Here is a 24,822-nt window from a genome sequence, read left to right on the forward strand (position 1 = left end):
CTTGAAAAAAGGCTTCCAAGTCTCTTTAAATGAGACTTTAGAGCTGCTTGAAAGGTGACTTTCGAGCCGCATGAAAGGAGACTTCCGAGCCTCTTAAAAGGCGGCCTCTGAACCTCTTGAAAGTTGCTTCCGAATTGCTGAAAAGAAGGTTTCCGAGACTCTGAAGGAAGCTTCCGAGGTTTCCGAGCCTCTTGGAAGGTGGTTTCTGAAACTGTTGAAAAGTGGCTTACAAACCGCTTGAAAAAGGGCTTCAGAGCCTTTTGAAGGAAGACTTTCGAGCCTCTTGAAAGTAGGGTTCCGAGCTGCTTGAAAGGAGGTGAAACCGTTTGCAAAGAGGTTTCCGAGCCTTTTGAGAGGGGGATCTTGAGCCTTTTGAAGAAGGTTTCCAAGCCGTTTGAAAGGAGGTTTCGGAGCATTTTGAAAGGAGGTTTCCATGCTTCTTGGAAGAAGGTCTTTGACCCTCTTGAGAGGAGGCTTCCGAATCGCTTCAAAGGAGACTTCCGAGCCTCTTAAAAGGTGACCTCTTGAAAAGTGGCGTCTGAGCGGCATAAAAGAGGGCTTCAGGGCTTCTTGAAAGGAGGCTTCCAAGCATCTTGAATGAAAGCTTCCGAGCATCTTGAATTGAGGCATTCGAGCTTCTTGAAAGGAGGTTTCCAAGCCTCTTGGAAAAAAGGCTTATGAGTCTCTAAAAATGAGGCTTCCGAGCCGCTTCAAAGGAAACTTTCGAGCTGCTTGAAAGGTGACTTCCGAGCCTCTTGAAAGGAGGCTTCCGAGCCTCTTAAAACGTGGCCTCTGAACCTCTTGAAAGTGGCTTCCGAACTGCTGAAAAGAAGGCTTCCGAGCTTCTGGAAAGGAGGCATCTGAGCATCTCAAATGGAAGCTTCCGAGCCTCTTGAAAGAAGGCTTTCGAGCCTCTTGAAAGGAGGCTTCTGGGACCCTTCAAAGAAGGCTTCAGAGATCCTCGAAAGGAGGCTTCCGAGTCGCTTAAAATGAGCTTTTGAAAGGAGGATTTCGAACTCTTTGAAAGGAGGCTTCCACGCTACTTGAAAGGAGGCTTCCGAGCCTCTTTAATTGAGGAATCCGAGAATCTTGAAAGGAGACTTCCGAGCCTCTTGAAAGGAGACTTCCGAGCCTCTTGAATGGTGGCCTCTGAAGCTCTTGGAAGTGGCTTCCGAACCGCCTAAAAGTGGGCTTCCGAGCCTTTTGGAAAGAAAGGATCCGAGCATCTCGAATGGAAGCTTCCGAGACTCTTGAAAGAAGGCTTCCGAGCCACCTGAAAAGAGGTGTCGAAGTCGCTTAAAGGTGGCTGCCGATTCCAAGTCTTTAGGAAAAAGGATTCCGAGTCTCTTGAAAGAAGGCTTCCGAGCTGCTTGAAAGGAGGCTTTCGAGCATCTTGGAAAGAGGTTTACGATCCGCTTGAAAGGAGGCTTCCGAGCCTTTTGAAAGGAGGTTTCCGAATTTCTTGAAAGAATGATTCAGATCCTCTTGAAGAGAGGCTTTCGAGCCACTTGAAAGAAGGCTTCCATGCACTTAAAAGGTGGCCTCTGTCATCTTGAAACTGACTTCCAAACTGCTTAAAAGAGGGCGTCCGAGCCTCTGGAAAGGAGGCATCCGATCATCTCGAATGGAGGCTTCTAAGTCTCTTAAAAGGAGGCTTTCAAGCCTCTTGAAAGAAGGCTTCTAATCCTCTTTAAAGGAGGCTCCCGAACGGCTTGAAAAATGGCTTCCAAGCTTCTTAAAATGTGGCATCTGAACTTCTTGAAAAATAGCTTACGAACCGCTTAAAAGAGGGCTTCCGAGCCTCTCAAAAGGAGGCTTTCGAGCATCTTGAATGGAAGCTTCCGAGCCTTATGCATGGAGGCTTACGTGGGACTGCTGGGACCCTTCAAAGAAAGCTTAAAAGATTCTTGAAAGGAGGTTTTTGAGTCTCTTGAAAGGGGGCTTTCGAGCCTCTCTAAAGGAGGCTTCCGATCCACTTGAAAGGAGGCTTTCGAGCCGCTTTAAAGGAGGCTTCCGAGCCTTTTGAAAGGACATTTCCGAACTTCTTGAAAGGAGGCTTCCGAGCTTCTTCAAATGAGGAATTCGATCATCTTGAAAGGTGGCCTCTGAACTTGTTGAAAAGTGGCTTCCGAACTGCTCAAAAGAGGGCTACCGAGCCTCTTTAAAGGGGGCTTCCGAGCATTTGGGAAGTAGGGTTCCGAGTCGTATAAAAGGAGTTTTTCGAATTTCTTGAAAGAAGATTTCCGAGCCTGTTGGAATTTTTAGCCTCTTGAAACGAGACTTCCAAACCTCCTAAAAGCCAAACCTTCCAAGCCTCTTGGTAGGAGGCTTCCGAAGCCGCTTGAATTGAGGTTTCCAACCCTCTTGAAAGAAGGCTTCTGATCCTCTTGAAAGGAGGCTTCCGAAACGCTTGAAAGAAAGCTTCTGAGCTTCTTAGAATGTGACCTTTGAACTTCTTGAAAAGTGGCTTACGAATTGCTTAAAATAGGGCTTCCGAGCCTCTCGAAAGGAGGCTTCGGAGCATCTTGAATGGAATCTTCCGAGCCTTTAAAAAAAAAAGCTTTCAAATCATTTGAGAGGAGGGCTTCCAAGCCGCTTGAAAGGAGGCTTCTGAGCCTCTTGAAAGAAGGTTTCTGATACTCTTGAAAGAAAGCTTCTGATCCTCTTGAAAAAGGGATTCCGAACCTCTTTAAAAGAGGCTTCCGAGCCAGTTGAAAGGAGGCTTACGATCCGCTTGAAAGTAGGGTTCCAATTCATTTGAAAGCAAGGCTTCTGATCCTCTTGAAAGGGGGCTCCCGAGCCTCTTGAAAGAAGGCTTCCTGGCATCTTGAATGGAAGCTTCCGAGCGTCTTGAAAAAAGGTTTCCGAGTCTCTTGAAAGATTTTCTCTGAACCTTTTGAAGTTGGCTTCTGAACCGCTTAAAAGAGGGATTCCGAGTCTCTTCTTCTTCTTCTTCGTCTTCTTATTGGCATTACCCTACTGGGACAGAGCCGCCTCGCAGCTTAGTGTTCATTAAGCATTTCCACAGTTATTAACTGCGAGGTTTCTAAGCCAGGTTACTATTTTTGCATTCGTATATCATGAGGCTAGCACGATGATACTTTTATGCCCAGGGAAGTCGAGACAATTTCCAATCCGAAAATTGACTAGACCAGCACCGGGAATCGAACCCAGCCACCCTCAGCATGGTCTTGCTTTGTAGCTGCGCGTCTTACCGCACGGCTAAGGAGGGCCTCGGATTCCATCTTTCCGAGCCTCTGGAAAGATGGAATCTGAGCATCTCGAATGTAAGCTTCCGAGCTTTTTGCAAGAAGTTTTTCAAGGCTCTTGAAAGAAGACTAACGGTGCTACTCAGCTTTTCAATACCGCCAGGTGTACTTGTACCCCATGTTGAGACCGCTGCTGTGGATTAATTGAATGGGAAGTCGATTGTTCCAGCCTTCGACGCCCACTTCAAACCATAAATGGATTTGTTAAGTCTACATTCCTTATGCCCCTCCTCCAATCCTTTGAGTTTAGAGATTTATCATTGACTTTATGTAGTATTTAATATTGTAAATAGAAATTAGGTTTGCATAATGCTTGAATTTGAATCTCTTAGATTACTACCCCTTATATACCCCCTGAATGTGACGCAACGACACATGTCTACCCGTAGTCTGTTTTTGTCCGCCCCAATGGGATTGATTAAAAAATAACATTATTGGAACACCGCTTGTGGATTGGAAATGTTGATTTCCCATCATGGTCGTCAGTTGTCAGTTTACCACTGAGCTTCAGAATATCCTTAGAGGGGGTGGTTAGTTGTGATGCGATAAGACCTTGAGCTTGATTTCTGCTTCAATCAGCAGGTCAATACCACCAGGTCAGATAAATGATGAATTAGCGAGTTGGATGTAATGTAGCTGAGAATGATATCAAGTTTTTTTTTCGCGAGCGGTCATCTGTAGATCGTTTGTCCTTGCTATCAGGCAGGCTGGCGTTTGACGCCAAGCGATTTTGTCATCTTCTAAGTGCCGCGGTTCACATGGAACCCTGAGTCTAAGAGAAGGACTCAGTTCGTCGATCTTATTCAGCGCTACTGCAGTTTTTAGAAAAAGGGTGTTGAAGCGTGACAAAGCGGTTGATACTGTTTTCGATGTAGGCTATTGGTGAACAGTTTTTTTGGGCTTTATTCTGCTTGGCTTCGTCGTCGTCGACAGCTGCGTATGATGTCGTTTTTGACAGTTTTGGCAGCTCTTCGTAGAGAGGCAATTTATATATCGATGTCCCTTTGGCAGGCAGTTGAATCACACAGCGGCTACGCATATTTTTGCCATCTCCACTTTATATGAAAATCAGAAAATGTATTCAGCTTGTTGCGCTGGTAGTTAAGTGCGTGCCGTTGCAAAATCACATATCTCGGTTGTGTTGGCTTTATTCGATGTAGCGTTGTGGATTCGGCTGAGTACTTCTGAATTGGTGCTGTTAGTATCGATGGTAAAGTTTTTTATTTAAATAGATAAGCAACAAGATCTTAACAACCTGCCCTAAACCTGTCATCTATGTGAGACGATCCTTGAACATTGACTCGATCATTAACATTCACCAAAATTCCCTGGCCAGTAAGAAACCATTCTGCTGCAAACTTGTCATTCATTGTTTCACCCTGTTGTTATTAGAGTGTTACTATTAAACTAATTATACACAAAATACAAAAAAAAAACACATACACACGAACACATCATTTCATCAGAGAAATATAAATGAAATAAAACGTAGAAAAGAGCATAACATATTGAGTATATATACAACAACAAAGCTAAAAACCAAAAATTGAATAGAATCGATGAGGAGTGGTAGAAAGTAGGAGACTACTTTCGGAAAAAGGACAGCACGTTGGTACCCGTGTACATTACAAGATATGATCGTTGATGGAAAATCTATTGTAATTATAGGCTATGTATACACAAACAAGTTTGGGGGGTTATGGACACCTAAATGCAAATTACACTGTATGGGAAGAGAATAAAAACTTAAAAAACTAAAAATCTAATAACTAACCGTATCTGTATATTCTCGATGATGAATAAAACGCGCAATCGGCGTATCCTTGTTGAGAGGTTGAGTTTGGAGCAAAGCAATGCATTTAATGGAACGTTTCTGCTTGTATATGTCGAAGATTATAGCGAATTGTTGAGCGCTTCCACGCTACGGCTGTGGGTCGAAGCTGCAAATCAGTTATGGGTGGTGTTAGGACAAGAGAAGAATTTGGGCAAAGCCAGGCGAGACCATAGGCGGGAAAAAAATCATAAACATATCAAAGTAGAGGGTTATAAACAAAATTCGGGTAAATAATAGTTGAAAGTGTGCGCAATGAAGAACAAATCTGTATTATGGATAATGGAAAATATATATTATACATATATGTAAACTAAAAACAAGCAAAACCAAACAAAACCCACAATGATGCAAAATGAAAACCAGATACATATCAACTATAATAGGACTTAAACTCTAGACGAAACAATTGTTGTTAAAAGTATTTAACGAAAAAAAGATTGGAAATATATGAACACATATCATGAAAAGCCTGTCTTTTTTTTTCTATTTTATAAACATGAAGAATTCACATTTTATTTGTACCATACCTAGCTATCTAAAGAGGAACTATACACATTGACTTTCACTTGATGGCGTCCGCAAAGGACCAACGAATGGAGTTTTAAACTTCCCAAAAATATTCTTTTGAAACTCTCCAGAACATTATTCAGAACCCCCTCGAATTTTTGGCGTAGATTACTGTCTTTGGGAAGATAGGGGGGAGATTTTGGTAGCAATCGATCGACGAACGCTTTAAGACTTCGCTCAACTATTGAGAATAATGGGTTGAAGGCGCTAAACTGTTGAAAAAATGAATTTCGGCAAGCACGGTAGATTTTTTTTGTTGGTAACAGCGCAACCACTCGGCGAAGGGAAACGCTCTAAACATTTATTCGCGCAGAGATGACATCTCAAATCATCGAGTGGGTGTCGTTGGCGTTAGTTTCAGTCATGTGAAATTTTCGCTAGGTTCTGATTTCGGTTTTGTTGCTGTTTGTGATTAGAAAGGCACATTATTGAAAACAAATGATTTCATTATAGAATCGTCATTGTAGGTACACAAGGGAAGGTTGAGTCAAGATAGGTAATTGTTTTTCATAGTGCAAATCATAATCGCTTGGCAACGGTAGAAATTTTCCAACAGTAATAGCGCTCGTCGGAAGGAGACGCAGCAAAAAATATTCGCATGGATGGCGTCCATCGTCTTTCGGCAGGTAAATCTTCGAGTGGCTGACGTCACTGACGCCAGTCAGTAGCAGTGACGCGTTTTTTTTTTTCTTCAAAATTCTGATTTTCTGTGTGCGCGGTGCGGAAACCCCTTTCTTCTGTGAGCTAGGGTGGGGCCCTGGAAAGGACCGTTTTGGGTGGATCTACGTCTTCGTTCTTGTTTACTTGGAGCTGGTGTAATTGGTGACGGCTTTGGATCCCTATGAGTTGGCGGCGTGCTTGGCCAGGTCGACTGACAACAGTAAGTAGTAATAAAATTCATTTTTATTTTTCCAAGTTTTGCTGTATACATGTTTTTACATTTTAAGTGTTCGACCATGTGGTCCTTCATCTTTGTAATGTTTAGATTCTAACCGTTGTGTGGCCGGTAAAAAACACATTTAACAGCCCGCAGGGTACCCGGGTACCGGGTAAAATACTTATATCTTTGGAAATTTACAACCGATTTGAACAATTTTGGGCTTAATCGATTCATAATTTTCTCTTTTGTCAAGATATTATCAAGATGAACCGATCAGGTCAATTCGATTCCTGGGAAATCCGGATGTCCTGCATATATGATACTGATCGTGGATTTCGGTAGCTAATCAGCAATATGGGTATCAAACTTCTTGAAATTTCATCAGTAGATTGATTTTTATTGATTTGGGTCCATCAGAAGTGCAGACTTTCGATTGGCCATTCCAGAACAGGTTCCTCGAGGGTTCATAGGTGGCCATGAATATTGTTCAATGGAAAAACAACAATATGGGTATCAAACCTCTCGAAATTAACTCTTGCGCATGTCCTTCATGATCCTAGGCTCACCAGACAAGTTGACTCCGGAGTGGCCATTCTGGAAAAGGTACCCCGGGAGCCGGGGTAGGAGAAAAACATTATTAGAACCCCAACAGTATGGGTGTCAAACTTCTTGAAATTGTCTCAAGTGTTTATTTCTGATCTATTTGGGTTCATCAAACAAGTTTACCCCAGATTGCCAATTCAGGAATAGGTTCCCTGAGGAGTTAAGAGTGTTCATAAACATTTTCAAAGCCGCATTTTATTTTAAATCATTTTTTCTAGCAATGAGAGTGCGAAATCAATGCAAGCACCACTCATTGACGCCGGGTGACCAGCAGGGTCACCATAAGATTCCGGACATTCTTCTATACAGATGTGACTTTTTATAAATCGTTTGTTTTAACATTGTCACATCAAAACCAATATATGCACTGCTCTTCGATCCTAGGTGCCCTCTATCTGATACTACGAAAGTTTGTTCTAGAAGTTTGCGCCTTTTTTTAAAAACAATCCGTTGTAAAGTAATGTCCAGGGTCACTAATTGACTCCAGGTGGACACTAAGTTATCCTTGGGAAGCTCCGGATCATCCGGAGCAGTGGTCAATTCTTGGAATTCGTCATTTGTTGTGAGAGAAAAATTAATGCAAGGGCTACCTGGTGGTCCCCAAATGGTGCTTCAGAAGTGCAGGGACATCCAGAGCAGTTGTCAATTATTGCAGATCGTTCTAGAAACTTTCGAAAATCGTTTGTAATAACAGTATAGAAGCAGAGTCTTTGCTCGCGCTTAGAACCATAGGGGCGTAACTTTATTGATCGATTTCTCTTCATCGATTTTATATCTGCTTCAGGTGGAAGATGCAATCATCCTTCATTACAACCATGAACATTCGGCAAACTACCGAAATTCACTACATTGATAAAAAGAAAACATCGTCGAAGATAAATCAATCAACACAGTTACGCCCCTATGATTCTAAACGCGAGATTACGAATATCATTCATTGATCCCGAGTGGCCACCAAGAAGTCCTCCTGAAATACCGGAATTATCGAAGCAAACGTCATTTTTTACATTTTGTTTTCAATAGTAATCGTGAAGGAGGTATGACGTACAGAAGAATGGCACTATCATCACATGGTCGCATATGCTCCTGATCTTTGCGGACGACATTGACTACATTGGTAACGATCGCAGGGCAGTAGTGGAGGCTTTTGTCCTAATGAAGAGGGAGCCGGCGAGGATATGCTTAATCTCGACTCTAACAAGACGGAGTACATGGTTGCGGGTAAAGATAAAGGTAGACCTATTGTTGTTAGTGCTGAGGTGGTGCTTGATGGGGAAGTTGTTGAAAAATTTGTTTATCTTTGAACACTTGTGACATGTGACAATTACGTATCCTGTGAAGTTAAAAGATGTATTGCTGCTGCGAATAGGGGCTCCTCGAATATTGGAAGGAAACGTAATTCGCTCTGATTCGTAAGGATGTAAAAAATGGTGGACCGGAAAGCTTATATAAACATTCAGAATCGGTAACTTCCCCGGATGTTTCGGAGCTTTCGGTGGACCACTTAGTTGTCTTCTGGGGTCATAGGGTGATCCTTGCAATGATTTTTCTCTCAACACACGGGTTACAAAAAACTGCAGCTTTCTATTTTTTTTATTTATATTTTATAAAGATTGATACGCATTATGCTAGGGATCTATTGAAAAGTATTTATGGCCACTTAACACCCTACGGGGAACCTGTCTTCTTCTTCTTCTTCTTCTTATTGGCAATACGTTCCCACACTGGGACAGAGCCGCATCGCAGCTTAGTGTTCATTAACCACTTTCACAGTTGTTAACTGCGAGGTTTCTAAGCCAAGTTACCATTTTTGCATTCGTATATCATGAGGCTAACACGATGATACTTTTATACCCAGGGAAGTCGAGACAATTTCCAATCCGAAAATTGCCTAGACCGGCACCGGAAATCGAACCCAGCCACCCTCAGCATGGTCTTGCTTTGTAGCCGCGCATTTTACCGCACGGCTAAGAAGGGCCCCAAGGGGAACCTGTCCTGGAATGGAAACTATAAAGTCAGCACGTCTAGTGCCTCAAAACAATCAGAAACAAACTGCTGATGCAATTTCAAGAAGTTTGATTCCCATATGGTTGAGGTTCCATTGAAAAATGTTTATGGTCCTACTGGGAACCTGTTACGAAAGGGTCACTCAAATTTTCACACATCTATTGGACCCAACATAAAAATCAACACCCTGCTGTGAAAGTTTCATGAATTTTAACACTTATATTGTTGGGGTTCAAAGGAGAAATGTGTTTGACAAACCTTGCACCCCCACTCCGAAAAACTTGTAAAATGGCCACTCTGGAGTCAACTTATCTGGTGAACCTGGAAGCATCAGAAACGCACCCTAAACATTATTTTAAGAAGTTTGATACCCATATTGTTGATGCTCCTTTGAAACGTGTTCCACCTATAACCCCTCAAGGAACCTATTCTGGAATGGCCAATTGAAGATCTGCACGTCTGATGGACCCAAAACAATAAAAATCAACCTGCTGATGAATTATCAAGAAGTTTGATACCCATATTGCTGATTACCTATAGAAATCCACTATAAGTATAATCTTCTTCTTCTTCTTATTGGCATTACATCCTCACACTGGGACAGAGCCACCTCGCAGCTTAGTGTTCATTAAGCACTTCCACAGTTATTAACCGCGAGGCTACTAAGCCAGGTTACTATTTTTGCATTTGTATATCATGAGGCTAACACGATGATATTTGTATGCCCTGGGAAGTCGAGACAATTTCCAAACCGAATATTGCCTAGACCGGCACCGGGAATCGAGTCCAGCAACCCTCAGCATGGTCTTGCTTTGTAGTTGTGTGTCTTACCGTACGGCACATCAGTATAATCTATGCAGGATATATCCCCAGAAAATCGGATTTTCCGGTAATCCGAGGGACCAGAACAGTCCAATCCTAAAACAGCAAAATAAATAAATCGAATGAGCCCAAAATAGTTGAAAATGGTTAAAAACTGCCTAAGATATAAGCATTTTAGTTTGCCGGCCATTTAAAGGGTAAAAAAATGTCGGAATTTCAGTTAACCCGTACAATCGATTTTAGCCGTCATGTGATGTGACCTCCTACTATGAAAATTCATTTAGATATCGCAAATTGAATTCCAAAAAGGTACCCGGGTACCCAGCCGGCCACACAAGGGTTAAAAAGAAAATCTAGTCCTAACAATTGCATTGCTTTTTTTTTTTTTTTTTTAGCTAATTTTATTTGCAATGATATGGAAATGCTAATATCATCTTCCAAACTTGGACGTACATGTTCATGATAGAATTAGAGGCGAAAGTATAGAATTGATAGTTCCGTTAGGATACGGCAGGCATGAAGAATGTTTTTATAGAAGTCGATTTGAAAGCGAGTGGAGGGCAATATTTGTGATGGCACATATCACACGACCTTCCTTCTGCCAAGCTCCCGTATGAAGGGGGAGGGAAGAGGTACTTCAGAATCATTTTCAAAATTTTATTTTGAATCCTCTGGAGTGCCTTCTTTCTGGTATTGCAACAACTAGCCCATATTGGCACAGCATACAACATGGCAGGTCTAAAAATTTGTTTGTAAATCAAAAGTTTGTTCTTAAGACAAAGTTTTGATTTTCTGTTTATAAGTGGATATAGGCACTTAATATATTTGTTACATTTGGCTTAAATGCCTTCAATGTGATTTTGAAAAGTTATGATCTAGCAGAAGTCTAAATATTTAGCTTCGCTAGACCAATTAATTGGAACCCCATTCATAGTGACAATATGTCTGCTAGAAGGTTTGAAATAAGAAGCTCTTGGCTTATGTGGGAAAATTATAAGCTGAGTTTTGGAAGCATTCGGGGAAATTTTCCATTTTTGCAAGTAAGTGGAGAAAATATCCAAACTTTTTTGCAATCTACTACAAATGACACGAAGGCTTCGCCCTTTGGCTGAAAGGCCCGTGTCATCTGCAAACAAAGATTTTTGACACCCTGGTGGTAAATCAGCTAAGTCAGAAGTAAAAATGTTATACAACATGGGCCCCAGTATGCTGCCTTGGGGGACACCAGCCCTTACAGGTAATCTATCAGATTTAGAATTCTGGTAGTTTACCTGCAGTGAGCGATCTGATAAATAATTTTGGATCAGTTTAATGATGTACAGAGGAAAATTAAAATTCATCAATTTTACAATCAAACCTTCATGCCAAACACTGTCAAATGCTTTCTCTATATCAAGAAGAGCAACTCCAGTCGAATATCCTTCAGATTTGTTGAGCCGAATTAAGTTCGTAACTCTTAATAACTGATGAGTGGTTGAATGCCCATGGCGAAAACCAAATTGCTCATCAGCAAAAATAGAATTGTCATTAATATGAACCATCATTCTATTTAGAATAATCTTTTCAAACAGTTTGCTTATTGAAGAAAGCAAACTGATTGGGCGATAACTAGAAGCCTCAGCTGGATTTTTGTCCGGCTTCTAAATTGGAACAACTTTGGCGTTTTTCCATTTATCTGGAAAGTATGCCAATTGAAAACATTTGTTAAATAAATTAACCAAAAAGGATAAAGAGCTCTCAGGAAGTTTTTTGATAAGTATGTAGAAAATACCATCATCACCCGGGGCTTTCATATTTTTAAATTTTCTAGTAATAGATCTCACTTCATCCAGATTGGTTCCCAACGAAGGGTCAAAAACATTCTCTTGATTGAGAATGTCTACGAAGCTCCGTGTAACCTGATCCTCAATTGGACTAGTGAGACCTAGACTAAAATTTCGGGCACTCTCGAACTGCTGAGCAAGTTTTTGAGCCTTTTCGCCATTTGTTAATAAAATTTTATTTCTCTCTTTAACGCTGGAATTGGCTTTTGAGGTTTTTAAGAATTTTCAAAAGGGTTTCGAACTGGGATCCAACTTCGAAACATTATTCTCAATGTTGGTATTTCTCAGAATAGCGAAACGTTTTTTTATTTTCATTTTGCAAATCTCGCCAAATAACTTTCAACGCGGGATCGCGAGTTCTTTGGTATTACCTTCTTCTCACATTTTTAAGACGGATCAGTAGCTGAAGATCATCGTCAATAATAATGGAGTTGAATTTAACTTCACATTTCGGAATTGCAATGCTTCTGGCTTCGACAATTAAATTTGTCAAAGATACGAGAGCATTATCAATATCACTTTTGGTATCGAGAGGAATATCAACATCAAAATTCCTATCGATATACGTGTTATATAAATCCCAATCAGCTCTATGATAATTAAAAGTAGAGCTGATTGGATTATAAATGGCTTCTTGTGAGATTTCAAATGTCACAGGAAGGTGATCAGAGTCAAAGTCAGCATGAGTTACCAATTGGCCACACAGCTGACTTGAATCCGTTAAAACTAAATCAATTGTAGAAGGATTTCGACTGGAAGAAAAACAAGTTGGTCCATTGGGATATTGAATAGTATAATATCCCGCAGAACAATCTTCAAATAAAATTTTACCATTGGAATTGCTTTGAGCATTATTCCATGAACGGTGTTTGGCATTGAAGTCACCAATTACGAAGAATTTTGATTTGTTGCGAGTCAGAATTTGAAGATCAGCTTTCAACAAATTCTTTTGCTGCCCATTGCATTGAAAAGGCAAGTAGGCTGCAATGAAGGAAAATTGACCAAAATTTGTTTCAACAGAAACTCCCAAGGTTTCAAAAACTTTGGTTTCAAACGAAGAAAATAATTTATGTTTGATACGTCTATTAATGACAATGGCGACCCCACCACAGGCGCTGTCAAGACGATCATTTCTGTAGATAAAATAGTTTGGATCTCTTTTAATGGAGAGTCCTGGTTTTAAATACGTTTCAGTTATAATGGCAATATGCACATTATGAACTGAAAGGAAGTTGAATAATTCATCTTCCTTACCCTTTAGAGAGCGGGTATTCCAATTTAGAACTTTCACACAATTATTTGGATCCATTGAAACGGAGTCCGATAACAATTTTTTGTGTGTACTTTATACCAACCTGAACAGCTTCTGGTATGGTATTTGCTTTGAACATTGCATCAATCATGTGATGCAATTGTTCAGTTAAAAAATCAAAATCGGAAGCAGTCATGCTACCTGAATCGGCAACATGACCGTTATTTTCCGTTGGGACATGGGTATAAACCTCATTTTGAGAAGAGAAATTTTGTCTACCAGCAGCGATGTTTGCATACGTAGGTACATTGGAAAATTGGAATTTACTGAAGTGCTTGCTACCCGTTGACGAGCGGCAAAATTTGTTTGTGAATTGTGGTGGGTATGAATTGCTCGACCGGTAACCGGTTTCGGAATTTGAGCGTTTGAAAAATTTCTACCCGTCGAATCTGGGATCCGATTGGAATTTCCGTCATCAATTTTGCACGGAATTCAGAACTTTTTGCGTGAAGGGCATTCCCAGAAATTGGATTTATGATTGCCCCACAGGTTGCGCACTTAAATTTATTGGAATCTTCTCTCACAGGACATGCGTCCTTGGCGTGAGAGGTTCCACCACAAATCATGCATTTAGCATCCATGTGACAATGTTTGGTTCCATGACCCCACTTTGGGCACTTACGGCACTGGGTAGGGTTTTGGAAATTTCCCCCAGGCCTGCGGAAATGTTCCCATGTAACACGGACATGAGACATAATACAGGCCTTTTCCAAACTTTTCATATTATTTAGTTCACTTTTGTTAAAATGAAAATAAAATTCTTGAGAAATGCCCCTCTGGGAAGTACCAGAATGGGATTTCTTTTTCATCTTAATTACTTGGACTGGTGAAAATCCAAGTAATTGAGAAATTTCAATTTTAATCTCATCCAGTGATTTGTCATCACTGGGGAGACCTTTCCCATATTAGGATCCCCTGAAGGTTACTCAAAATCTCATTCCGGAAGCCAGAAAACTCGGCAACAGATACCACAATTGGCGGAATCCTTTGCTTTTTCGCATGAATCGAATCACCTGGGCTAAAGGTAGATTCGATTTGCTCAATTTCATCATTAATCAAATCGAACTGATTGCTCAGTTCGATTGGAGAAGAATTATTTCCGATATTAGAGTTAGGAATTAGAAGGAATATCTGAATTCTCCAGCTTCCTTCTATTTTTTCCGCGCTTTGGCAGGACGGTCTTGAAACCTTGTTTCTTTGAAGGAAGTGGAGAATTCAGAGACTCCCCCTTCCTCTTGTTTTTGTTAATACTCATTGCTGAGCGTGGAGACGTGACCTTCTAAGAGGTTTTTTCCCAGAACGGTGTCCCTGCAGGATTACCACCGCTTGTCGGAATTTTACTTCCGCAAACGGGTCCAACGTAAAACGAAGGCACGGGTCCTTGCAAAGATCGTAACGGGATCAGTGGGTACAAATAGCGCTAAGAAGCACCGTTGAAATTAAAATAGCTTCGGGTAGTATTAAAAACTTCCTTCCGCAAAGAGAGAAAGAACCGCACAGCACGAAAGCACGATGCGGTCTTATTGCATTGCTTAATTAATAATTATTTGTGAGCGTCTTAGGGAAAATGTTACACGGTTTTTAAAAAAAATGTCTTCCTTTTACTTCCACTAATTCGTTTTTTGGTATCTACACAGATATGTATTTCATCCAAGAGCCCAGTACGCCTGTCACTGGCGAACAAAGCTCGTGTACTCTGCATCGAAGCTTAGAACCACTGATAGGGCGCAATCGTTAATGCGAACATATTTATATTCGAAGTGAATCTAAGCAACAGTTATGTCACAGACAAACAGACATAATACATTGAACATTCCTCGTCAAATTCAGTGTTTGAACACTAACGACTTCTGTTGATTTCAGTTAGTTGGGCAGGTATCAGGTATCAGAACGTCGGCTAAAGAGGCACGTCCACCTAAATTCGGGAGATTTGTGCCATCGCCTTCACAGCCTTTCTCATCACGCACCTGCCGGAAAAGGAAGTGAACAAAAGGAAAGGAATATGGATGGGAAAAAAATGTAAAGTTTGGGAAAGGGAAGAAGGCATACAACGTTTACAACACGTACAAAAGCTCATAGCTCCTTACCACAACGGGTTATGAACAACAGAATACTTTGAAGGTTCAGGTTTCTGTAGTCAATTTCACTTAGTAAGTGTTTACCAAATATTTGGAATCACAGTTGTGTATAAACTGCGAAGTTACATATCAGATGATAAGAAGTTCCATAATCGGATTCACAACCACAGACAAAAGATTCAACACGTTGAATATTTGCCATGTGATAGTTTAGTCGGAAGTGACCTGTCAAGGCCTTGACTACCCGAGCAGGAGCGACGGCCTCGATAACAGAAATTGCTATGATTTAGCCTTGCATAAGAGGTAAAATACCAAAAAATAATACCAAAAACTTATATGCAGAATACTAGAGGCATACCATGCTTAGGTATTTCAATACCAAACGAATAATAATAGGTTATGCATTTGGTATTGAAATTCAATTTAATAACTGAGTTTGTTATGGCTTAAGTATTGTGCATATTAGTTTTTGGAATTATTCCTTTGGTATTTTACCTCTTATGCAGGGCTAGTTCATTACAGTTTATGGTATCAATAACAGAATTAAGTATTATTGAGCCAATTTCTCCTGCTCGGGTACAACACTGCAATTCTGTTTAGAAAGATTAGCTAAATAGTTTGCTACTACCGGAGATGGCTATTGGATATACAATTTTGTTTGTCGACATGAATCCAAACTACTCCAATACCGTTTGTGCTAAGTGGAAACCCAAGAGCTAATCAAACGCTCCACCCAACACTTAGATATTGGAATAGCTGGTTCAGGACCAAAAAAAGTCTTGTGATGCTCCGGTGCGAACTAACTCATCAGCCAATTCGTTTACAGCTATGGAAGAATGGCTAGGTACCCATATAAGGTGCAACGTATTAACTGAATTCAGTTCCTCAATTTGAGTTCGACATGCGATTACTAACTTCGACCTTCAGTTGGCCGTAGCGAGGGCTTTGATAGCTGCTTGGCTATCTGAACAGAAGTATATTACTTTGCCCATTATGTGTTTCTGCAGTGCGGATTGCACTCCACACATAATGGCAAATATTTCCGCTTGAAAGAAAGTGCAGTGTCCACCCAGTGAGTGGGACTGTTCCAATCTTAGCTCACGCGAGTAGACACCTGCACCCGCTCTACCTTCAAAGAGGGAGCCGTCAGTATAACAAACAATGCTGTCCGACATACTTCTCTCCAAATAGCCAGATGTCCACTCATCCCGCGAGGGGAATTGTGTTGAAAATGTCTTATAAGGAAAACTACTAGCGAGTGTGAGATCACTTGGAGCGAGGACTGTTCTGTCCCAATCAACCATGAGTTGTAACAACGAAGTGTGTGTAGAACTGCGGTTTACAGGATTCTCTTCCATGAAACCGAGAACCCATAATCGGTAAGTACAAGAAAGTGCTTCTTGTTTGAGATGTATGTGTAGTGGGACCACGTCGAAGAGAACCTCGAGAGCAGCCGTGGGAGTCGAAGAGAACGCGCAGTCATTGTCATTAGGCACATCCTTTGAAGATGGCCTAATTTGGACTGAATTGTCCTCACTTCACCCTTTTGCCACCACGCAAGACATCCATAAGCCAAAATTGGTCGTACAACTGTTGTGTAAGTCCATTTGATATATTTGGATTTAAGACCCCAAGTTTTACCAAAAGTTCGTCGACATTGGCCGCAAGTCATACACGCCTTTTTGACTCTGAACTCAATGTTAGGAGTCCAGGAGAGCTTGGAATCAAGAATTAGTCCCACATACTTTACCTGATCCGTTACATTGATTTCAGAGTCAAAAAGATGTAATGGGCGAATACCATTACGGTTACGTTTTTCCGTGAAAAGTACAATAGATGTTTTATTCGGATTAACCGAAAGGCCATATTGTCGACACCAACCTTCAACTGCCTGAAGAGCATGTTGGATCAGGTCGAATAGAGTAGTAATCAATATTAGATAGTCGTCGGCAAATCCATAGTTAGGAAAAGCGCCATTATTGAGTAATCTTAATAGCGTATCTGCAACGCGGTTCCACAAAAGTGGAGATAATACTCCGCCTTGGGGGCAGCCACATACATTTAATTTTCTAATCGCTGCTAGACGTAGTGTCGAGTAGAGATGTCGGTTTTTAAGCATCTGGTAAATTCATTTGATTATTATACTATGTAGTCCATGACAACGTGCGGCTTCCAATATTGCATCGAAAGACACGTTGTCAAAAGCACCCTCAATATTTAAGAGGCACCCAAGCATGATTGCTTTTGAGCAAATGCTTTCTCGATGTCGTAGACAACCTTGAGTAGAAGAGTCACGGTGGACTTTCCAGATTGGTAAGCATGTTGATTAACATGAGGAGGCATGTTTGCCAAACAGTCATCACGAATGGGATGATCGATAATGCGTTCTAAGCATTTCCGAAGAAATGAAGTCAGACTTATGGGGTTAAAACTCTTTGCTTCTTCATACAAAGAACGTCCTCCTTTTGGGATAAACTTTACAGTGACATCCCGCCAGGATGCGGGAATATACCCAGTAGCAAAACTGCATACTAAAAGTCTTTTCAAAACATGTTTGATATGCTCAAAACCCCTCTGAAGAAGAACGGGATAGATCCCATCTTCTCCTGGAGATTTGTAAGGAGCAAAACTGTTCAGAGTCCATTGAATCGATTCAGTAGCTATGATTCTACGAGCCTGAGCCCAAAACCCGTAGCTACATGAAAAGACATCAGAAACATCTGAAGATGCTTTATCTACACATCCAGGGAAGCGTGTATCAAATAAGTGCTCTAATGCTTCTTCGTCAGGAGAAGTGTAGTCGCCATTTGGCTTGCGAATTTCACCAACTTGGAAATCCTTGGATCTAGCAAGAATTGTATTCAATCGACTGGCTTCAGTCAAATTGGAAACATTTGCCCAAAGGATTTTCCAGCCGGATCGTTTAGCAGTTCGTAGAGCCTTCTTGTAAGCTTTGCGAGCCAACTTGAAAATATCAGAGCTACCCCAGATGATGTGATTGTAGAGTTTGGTATATAACTTATGGGTACACCCCTGATTATGAGAGGAAGTAAATGGTAGAAGCGAGATGATATTTGACAACAAGAGAGAGGGAGAGAAGGCTTTAGGTAGGAATACTGGAGAAGGCATCAATTGAGGGAGAAGTGTTCTAACCATTACCGTGTAAAGACGTGGAAATAAAGTGCAGTGCTAAACAAGCGAAATATCTGGTGTTTAATTTTAAACGTGATCCGAAGAACCTGGAACAATCCCCTGTCCGCAAGTGTACAAATTGGCGCAGCCGGTAGCATCTAAAAAGGTGAGTCACTTTTTTGTGATTTTTTCTTTCATCCTATTACTTTCAACAAGAGCCGAAAATGAGGAAGAAAATGGCGGATTGGAAACTATAACAATGTTAGAGGGGAAATCAAGGGCAATTATGGAGTTATGAATAGTGTGTTGCTGGTAAAACATGCATCGAAATCATCAGAAATTAATTTTCCTGGTTTTGTTATGAAGTTGCTTGGTTGAGTGTGAAAAGTGCTGCTAAGTGAAAGTTCAATACTACAGAAAAGGAATGTAAACGGCATAATACTGGTCCAATGGCAGATGCTGTAGTTCAAAAGTGAGGGGAAATGCGAGTCCATTTGAAGCGCATCAGTCAGAGTGTGAAAGCTGGACCAGTCGTTGTGAAACTGCAGAGCACTGTGTGGAAAGATAGAGACGCTAGGCCAGCAATAAATGCTGTAGAGCAAAAGTGAGGTACGATGCGAGTCCAATGAAGCGCATCAGTGTGAATGCTACAGAACAGGGTAAAATTCAAAGTGATGATTTCTAGTCCAATGCAAACACTGTAGATGGAAGAAGAAGCTTGCATGGTTATTGAAGACAATTGCAATAGAGCAAACGTGTAAGCATGAATCGATGATTTGGCTCTTGTTGAAAGGGTAATTTCAGGGATGAATTCTGTTCAAAGAAACATATCCACTTTTGGAAAAGCGAATAAAATATAAAATGGCAATAATTTAAACTTTAAATCATGATCATCTAAAAATCGAATGTTATCATGTGGAATATTTTAGTAAATAATTGTGGAACAATCTGATCATTGTTTCAGATGAGCACAATGGATAAAATGATGTGGCCACTTGAACCTTTCAACGACGCAGTCGATGCACAAAACTTGCCAAAGGAGTGGGAAGAATGGTTCAGGGCCTTTGGCCTTTTGTTGGAATTAAGAAATGTTGAAACGCAACATGGGAAATTGGTTTTACTCCTTACTCTGGGTGGTCGAGGTTTGCAACGCATCTTTTATAATCTTGCAGCGGTCCCGGGTGAAATCTACCCTGAACCGGTAAAGGTTCCGTATCATCCGGTGGAGATTCCGGAGTACGACAATGCAATCAAACGTCTAAATAAATTCTTTGTTGGTAAACGAAACGATCGGGTTGAACTTGAGTTGTTCCGATCGATAAAACAATCCATTGATGAGTCATTCAATCAATTTGTTTTGAAACTTCGTGTCCAAGCAGCGCGTTGTGATTTCAAAGATCGAGAAGAGAAAGAAATCTTGCAACAAATAACCATGGGTGCTCGCGATGAGAAGGTCCGGGACAAAGGGTTAGAAAACGTGATGGACTTGAACGACTTAACCAACTACGCGATTAACCGAGAGGTGCTTGTGAAGCAAAAGGAGAAAAGCAGAGCGTTCAGAGAAGATGAGGCAAGAAGCGCTGTTGCAGCAATCAAGCCGGAGTGGAACGGTGGATCGAAGGGTATTGGAATGATTCGTCGGCCAGCGAAGTTCGAGTTTCGTCGCAGTATTCCAGAAAGAGATTCATCGCGCAGCTCAAGTCGACGATTTGTTGCAAAATGTAATCGATGTGGGTCGTTCAACCATGACGATGAAGCGCGTGACTGCTCGGCAAGAAATGCTCGATGCAACCGGTGTACAAAGGTTGGCCACTATGCAAGAATGTGCAACCTATCACGCCCGCCACCGCCGAAAACACGTTATGTTTGGAAGCGTCCAGATGAGCGAGTAAACGAAGAAGCAAACTCGCTACAAGAAAATGAGTGGAAAGAGGAACTTCCCCGTCGTCCTGTTGTCGAGGATATTTCGAAGGTAAAATGATTATTTTGGTGTGTTAATGAACTCCGTTTGAAAATTCACATACTAAGTTGTTTAATATGAACTGTTTTGTTTTAATCGAATGTTGATGAAATGTTACAACAATATTAACGATAATAATAATAATAATAAAAAACTTATGTTATTTATTTGGGCTATTTGTTTACCAGGTAACTGAACAGACATCTGATAGCGGAGTAATAAGCTGTAAGATTGGTGAATTTGCAGTGGAATTTCTTATCGATTCCGGAGCTGCTATTAATACAGTTACTGAGGGGGTCTGGAGCATGCTCAATACAAATAAGGCAAGCATTTACAAGCGAAAATTTCAGTGCGATCGGCAGTTCAAGGCTTATGCCAGCGATACGCCTCTCAACGTCTTGGTAATATTTGAAGCATGGATATCTGTAAACCTGTCGAAACCGAAGTGTTACGCAGAGTTCTTTGTTATTGAAGGGGCTAGTCGCTGTTTGTTAAGTAAGAGGACAGCTGAGGAATTAAAAGTTCTTAAAGTGGGCCTTGATGTGCAGCATATTGCGCTGACTAAAGATCCGTTTCCAAAGTTCCCGAACATTATTCTGAAACTCTCGATCGATAAAAACGTCCTTCCTAGGAAGATCGCATACCTCAGAATACCTGGACCGATGTCTTGTCTTGTCTTGTCTTGTCTTAGCACATGCACAGCCAGTATTGAAAAGCATCCTGGAAATGTCGGTTGTATTCCCGAGCATTTTCTTGTCTGCATTAATATTTGCAGCATATCATAAATATGACACAAGTATTAAAACGGCCAGGCCCACCGTGCAGGCTTGAATTTGGGAGAAAATCCAAAACATCCCGGCAATCAGATTATTTCGTAATAAATAACATGATCAACGAAGAGTTTTGAATCTACGAAAGGAAGAAACGAGGACAGCCGTACCAACCGTTTCACATTCAGGGGGAAAGATGATTGACGAAATCGTTGGGAGTGACTTTGCTAAGAAGATTAATGTACACTCCTTGGGTCCTCGACGTCTTGGGATGGGGCACAGTTTTTAGTCTAGTGCCCTGGCTTATACACTGATGGGCAAAAGTATTCGCAAAAATTCAGACAGATTACTATGGAAACATGACGAATGCTTATGTACATCAGTGTACATATAGACCTAGGTTTAAGCGCCATTACTCGCTCTCTGGAACGAGAAAAAGAAAAAGAATCAAAAGCGATGAAAACAAGCGAAAACTCATGACGATAAAATTATACCATATACTTACAACATCTCCATATTTTCCGGGCTTGGAATCGTTTTTTTAATTACCCCCGTCAAAACACAATTTACTGAAATTGCTTACCACAAATTTTTGCGAAAACTAAAGAAAAAATGATCAAAAAAGAACAGCCCTTCCGAAAGAAAATTATTCGTCAAATGAATAAACTAAAAATGAAAAAATAATAATTGAGGAACGTTCAGATTATAAACTTTATTGTACAGACCCCATGTTTCTGATATGTATGACATGCACATTACAAATGTGTATTAGTCGTCTAACTATTCTTAATAAATTTCAATGTTCTTGTTAACATATTAAGTTAACAATATTAAAACTCGTCTCATTGTACGAAATAACTTGAATTAAAATTAAAATATACCGTTCAATAGATGTCTCGCTTAACTTTTCAAAAGGACCCAAGCAACACCCCCTTCATGAATTAATTTGAATAGCGCAATCAACATAACAACATGAAAGCTATTGATTGCGCTATTCAAACCAATTCATGAAAAAAATGTTACTTAGGTCCTTTTGAAAAGTTAAGCGAGATGTCTTACTTGTCAGATTGAAAACCATAACGATTCTCATGGTGGTATTTTTTTAACGTACTGTCACTTTAAGTTTAGTTTCAGTTTGATTCGATTTTTTTAACTTTATTATTTGGTAATTTTGATACCATTGATCAGTTCTTCACTTAATTCGATATATGGGATGTAGCTTAGAAGCATATAGACGAAACACTCTTGAAGATGAATCGTTTATATTTGATGTGTCATTTCAGTTCCCTTTTATACGCGTTTTTCTCGAAATATTTAACTTCAATCAAACGGTGCACAGGTTGAAGAATTGGTCACCCGATACCCCTGACTTACATTTAGCTCAACATTATACTCGCCTAATTTTCTAAACTACCAATTGTGAAAATGCGTACAATAACATTTGTGTTAACAATATATTCTTCATTATTTCATTACACTAATGATAAGATTATTCCAAACGCTAATTTACCATGAACTTTACCTTATTGCAATTTTTTTATTACAATATTTATAAAAAAACTTGTTTGGAAGAAAGTACTGAAGAATGGGTTATATGATAGTAAAAACTTTTCAAACAGATTCTATGCAAAACATTGTTTGAGTGATTTCGTTTGAGCACAAGATAGAGCACCGTATACAATACATTCTCTCTGGCAAACATGCAGTACAACGTGACGGGTAGTTGTAATTGGATTTGCCAGATTTTTATAACAACTTTGTTTTTTATTGCTTGGAATGTGCCCATCGCCTCGTTTGATGTGTCCATCATGGCAGCCATATTGGGCATTTGATAACATTCACGTCAGGTTATACCCGAATTAATCACTTTGTGTGTGTATATCACTCTTAGCAGAATTAAAAAAGAATCCACCTACCTTGCGGGGCTATACCTTAACCCGTTGGAGTCCCTTACTTACAGTACAATCTCAAATTATCACCGATGCATCGATACGTTTGATACGATATGAGCTTTGAAATCGATCTTGTTAGATAATACGTTATTTCGATGGAGCTACTTATCGAAACACGAACTCATCCACACGACTATCGCCTGAAACCGCTCTTGAAAACTTGATGTGCCTGAATTACGAACCATCTGAATATTCTCGATCCATCAATGTCTTCATTTATACGGTTTTTATTGTAAGGTACTGACAGTGGCACTAATAATTAGTAATAATTCTTTTTTTTTATTATTTAAAGAATATTCGAAAATTAGACGTTAAAAAACTGCGACATTCTTCTTTCGCAACATGCTACGATCCCCATACCTCAGAATACCTGGACCGATGGAGAAAAAAGTCGATGCGAAGATTTTGGAAATGCTTCAAAACGATATCATCGAGCCAGTGGATGGACCTGCTGAGTGGATCTCGCCAATGGTGGTTGTTCCAAAAGGAAATGATGATGTACGTCTATGCATAAACATGAAGTATCCGAACGAGGCAATTCAACGGGAGCATTACCCCTTGCCGGTGATCGAAACATTTTTGAACAAACTCAGAGGATCTACAGTCTTTTCAAGGTTGGATATAATGTCTGCTTTTCATCATGTTGAACTACATCCGGAGTCGCGTGGAATTACCACTTTCATGTCGAGCAGAGGATTGATGCAATTCAAAAGATTAATGTTTGGCATTAATTGCGCGCCGGAAATTTTTCAGCGCATTATGACGGAAATGTTGTCTGGAATTGAAGGTGTCATAGTTTATATTGATGATATTGTTGTATCTGGAAAGAACCAAGAGGAACATGACAGTAGACTACAAGAAGTTTTGTTAGTACTTAAGCAGAACAATGCCAGACTGAATCAAAGCAAGTGTGTGATAGGTGTTCAGCAGTTAGATATTTTAGGGTTCAAAGTAAGTTCTACAGGCATTAGTCCTTCAGAAGAAAAAATCATCGCGATCAGAAATTTCCGTCAGCCCGAATCGAAAGAAGAGGTTAGGAGTTTTTTGGGTCTTGTCAACTTTGTCGCTCATTTCATCCCAAATCTGTCTACACGATCCGAGCCGTTGCGGCAGTTTGTTCGTGGTGACGTCCAGGAATTTGGTGAATGCCAGCAGAACGCTTTTGATGACTTGCGGACCGAACTGTCTTCAAACGTGCGTAAGCTAGGATTCTATGACCCGAAAGACATCACTGAACTGTACGTCGACGCTTCATCGGTTGGACTTGGATCGGTACTGGTTCAAAGAGATAAGTTAAACGTCCCAAGAATTATATCGTTCGCCTCAAAAGGGTTGACTGCTACAGAGAGTTTATCCCCAAACACAGAGGGAAGCCTTGGCAGTCGTTTGGGCGGTAGAGAAATTTTATCTGTATTTGTTCGGTCTACGGTTCACCATTTTTACGGACCACAAGACATTGGAATACATTTATGGTGGGAAGTATCGTGATGGGAGAAGAGCATGTTCAAGAGCGGAAGGCTGGGCATTGCGACTACAGCCGTACAACTTTGCTATAAAACACATCCCAGGGTTCCAAAACATCTCAGATGTTCTTTCAAGGCTATGTAATCAATCTGACGCGGCTTTTGACGAGGATTCAGAGCATTTTCTTTTGGCGGTCGGTGATGGACCAATTGCAATCACGCTGGACGAAATTAGGACTGAGACAAGACACGATTTGATTCTTCAGTCAGTAATAGAAGCGCTGGAATCTGGAAGCTGGCCTCAAGATCTGGTTCGATACCAAGCTTTTGACAAAGAGCTAGGTGTGCGA

General features: G+C 40.6%; 1 protein-coding gene across 1 annotated transcript; it reads left to right on the forward strand.

Moving 5' to 3' along the window:
• Window positions 1-19,300: 19,300 nt before the first annotated feature.
• On the forward strand, window positions 19,301-21,299 carry LOC134206391 (uncharacterized). The gene is made up of 2 exons (XM_062682095.1): window positions 19,301-20,299; window positions 20,476-21,299. The coding sequence occupies exons 1-2, from the start codon at window positions 19,301-19,303 to the stop codon at window positions 21,070-21,072; spliced, it is 1,596 nt and encodes a 531-aa protein (XP_062538079.1). The 3' UTR covers window positions 21,073-21,299.
• Window positions 21,300-24,822: the final 3,523 nt, after the last annotated feature.

Source organism: Armigeres subalbatus, chromosome 1, assembly GCF_024139115.2.
Source record: "Armigeres subalbatus isolate Guangzhou_Male chromosome 1, GZ_Asu_2, whole genome shotgun sequence".
NCBI classification, from domain to species: domain Eukaryota; kingdom Metazoa; phylum Arthropoda; class Insecta; order Diptera; family Culicidae; genus Armigeres; species Armigeres subalbatus.

Bases quoted from the DNA above. Each gene is read 5' to 3' on its own strand.
- LOC134206391 (XM_062682095.1), top strand. From the start codon at position 19,301: ATGGATAAAATGATGTGGCCACTTGAACCTTTCAACGACGCAGTCGAT. The intron at 20,300-20,475 runs GTAAAATGATTA...TTTGTTTACCAG, and splicing joins TTGTCGAGGATATTTCGAAG to GTAACTGAACAGACATCTGA.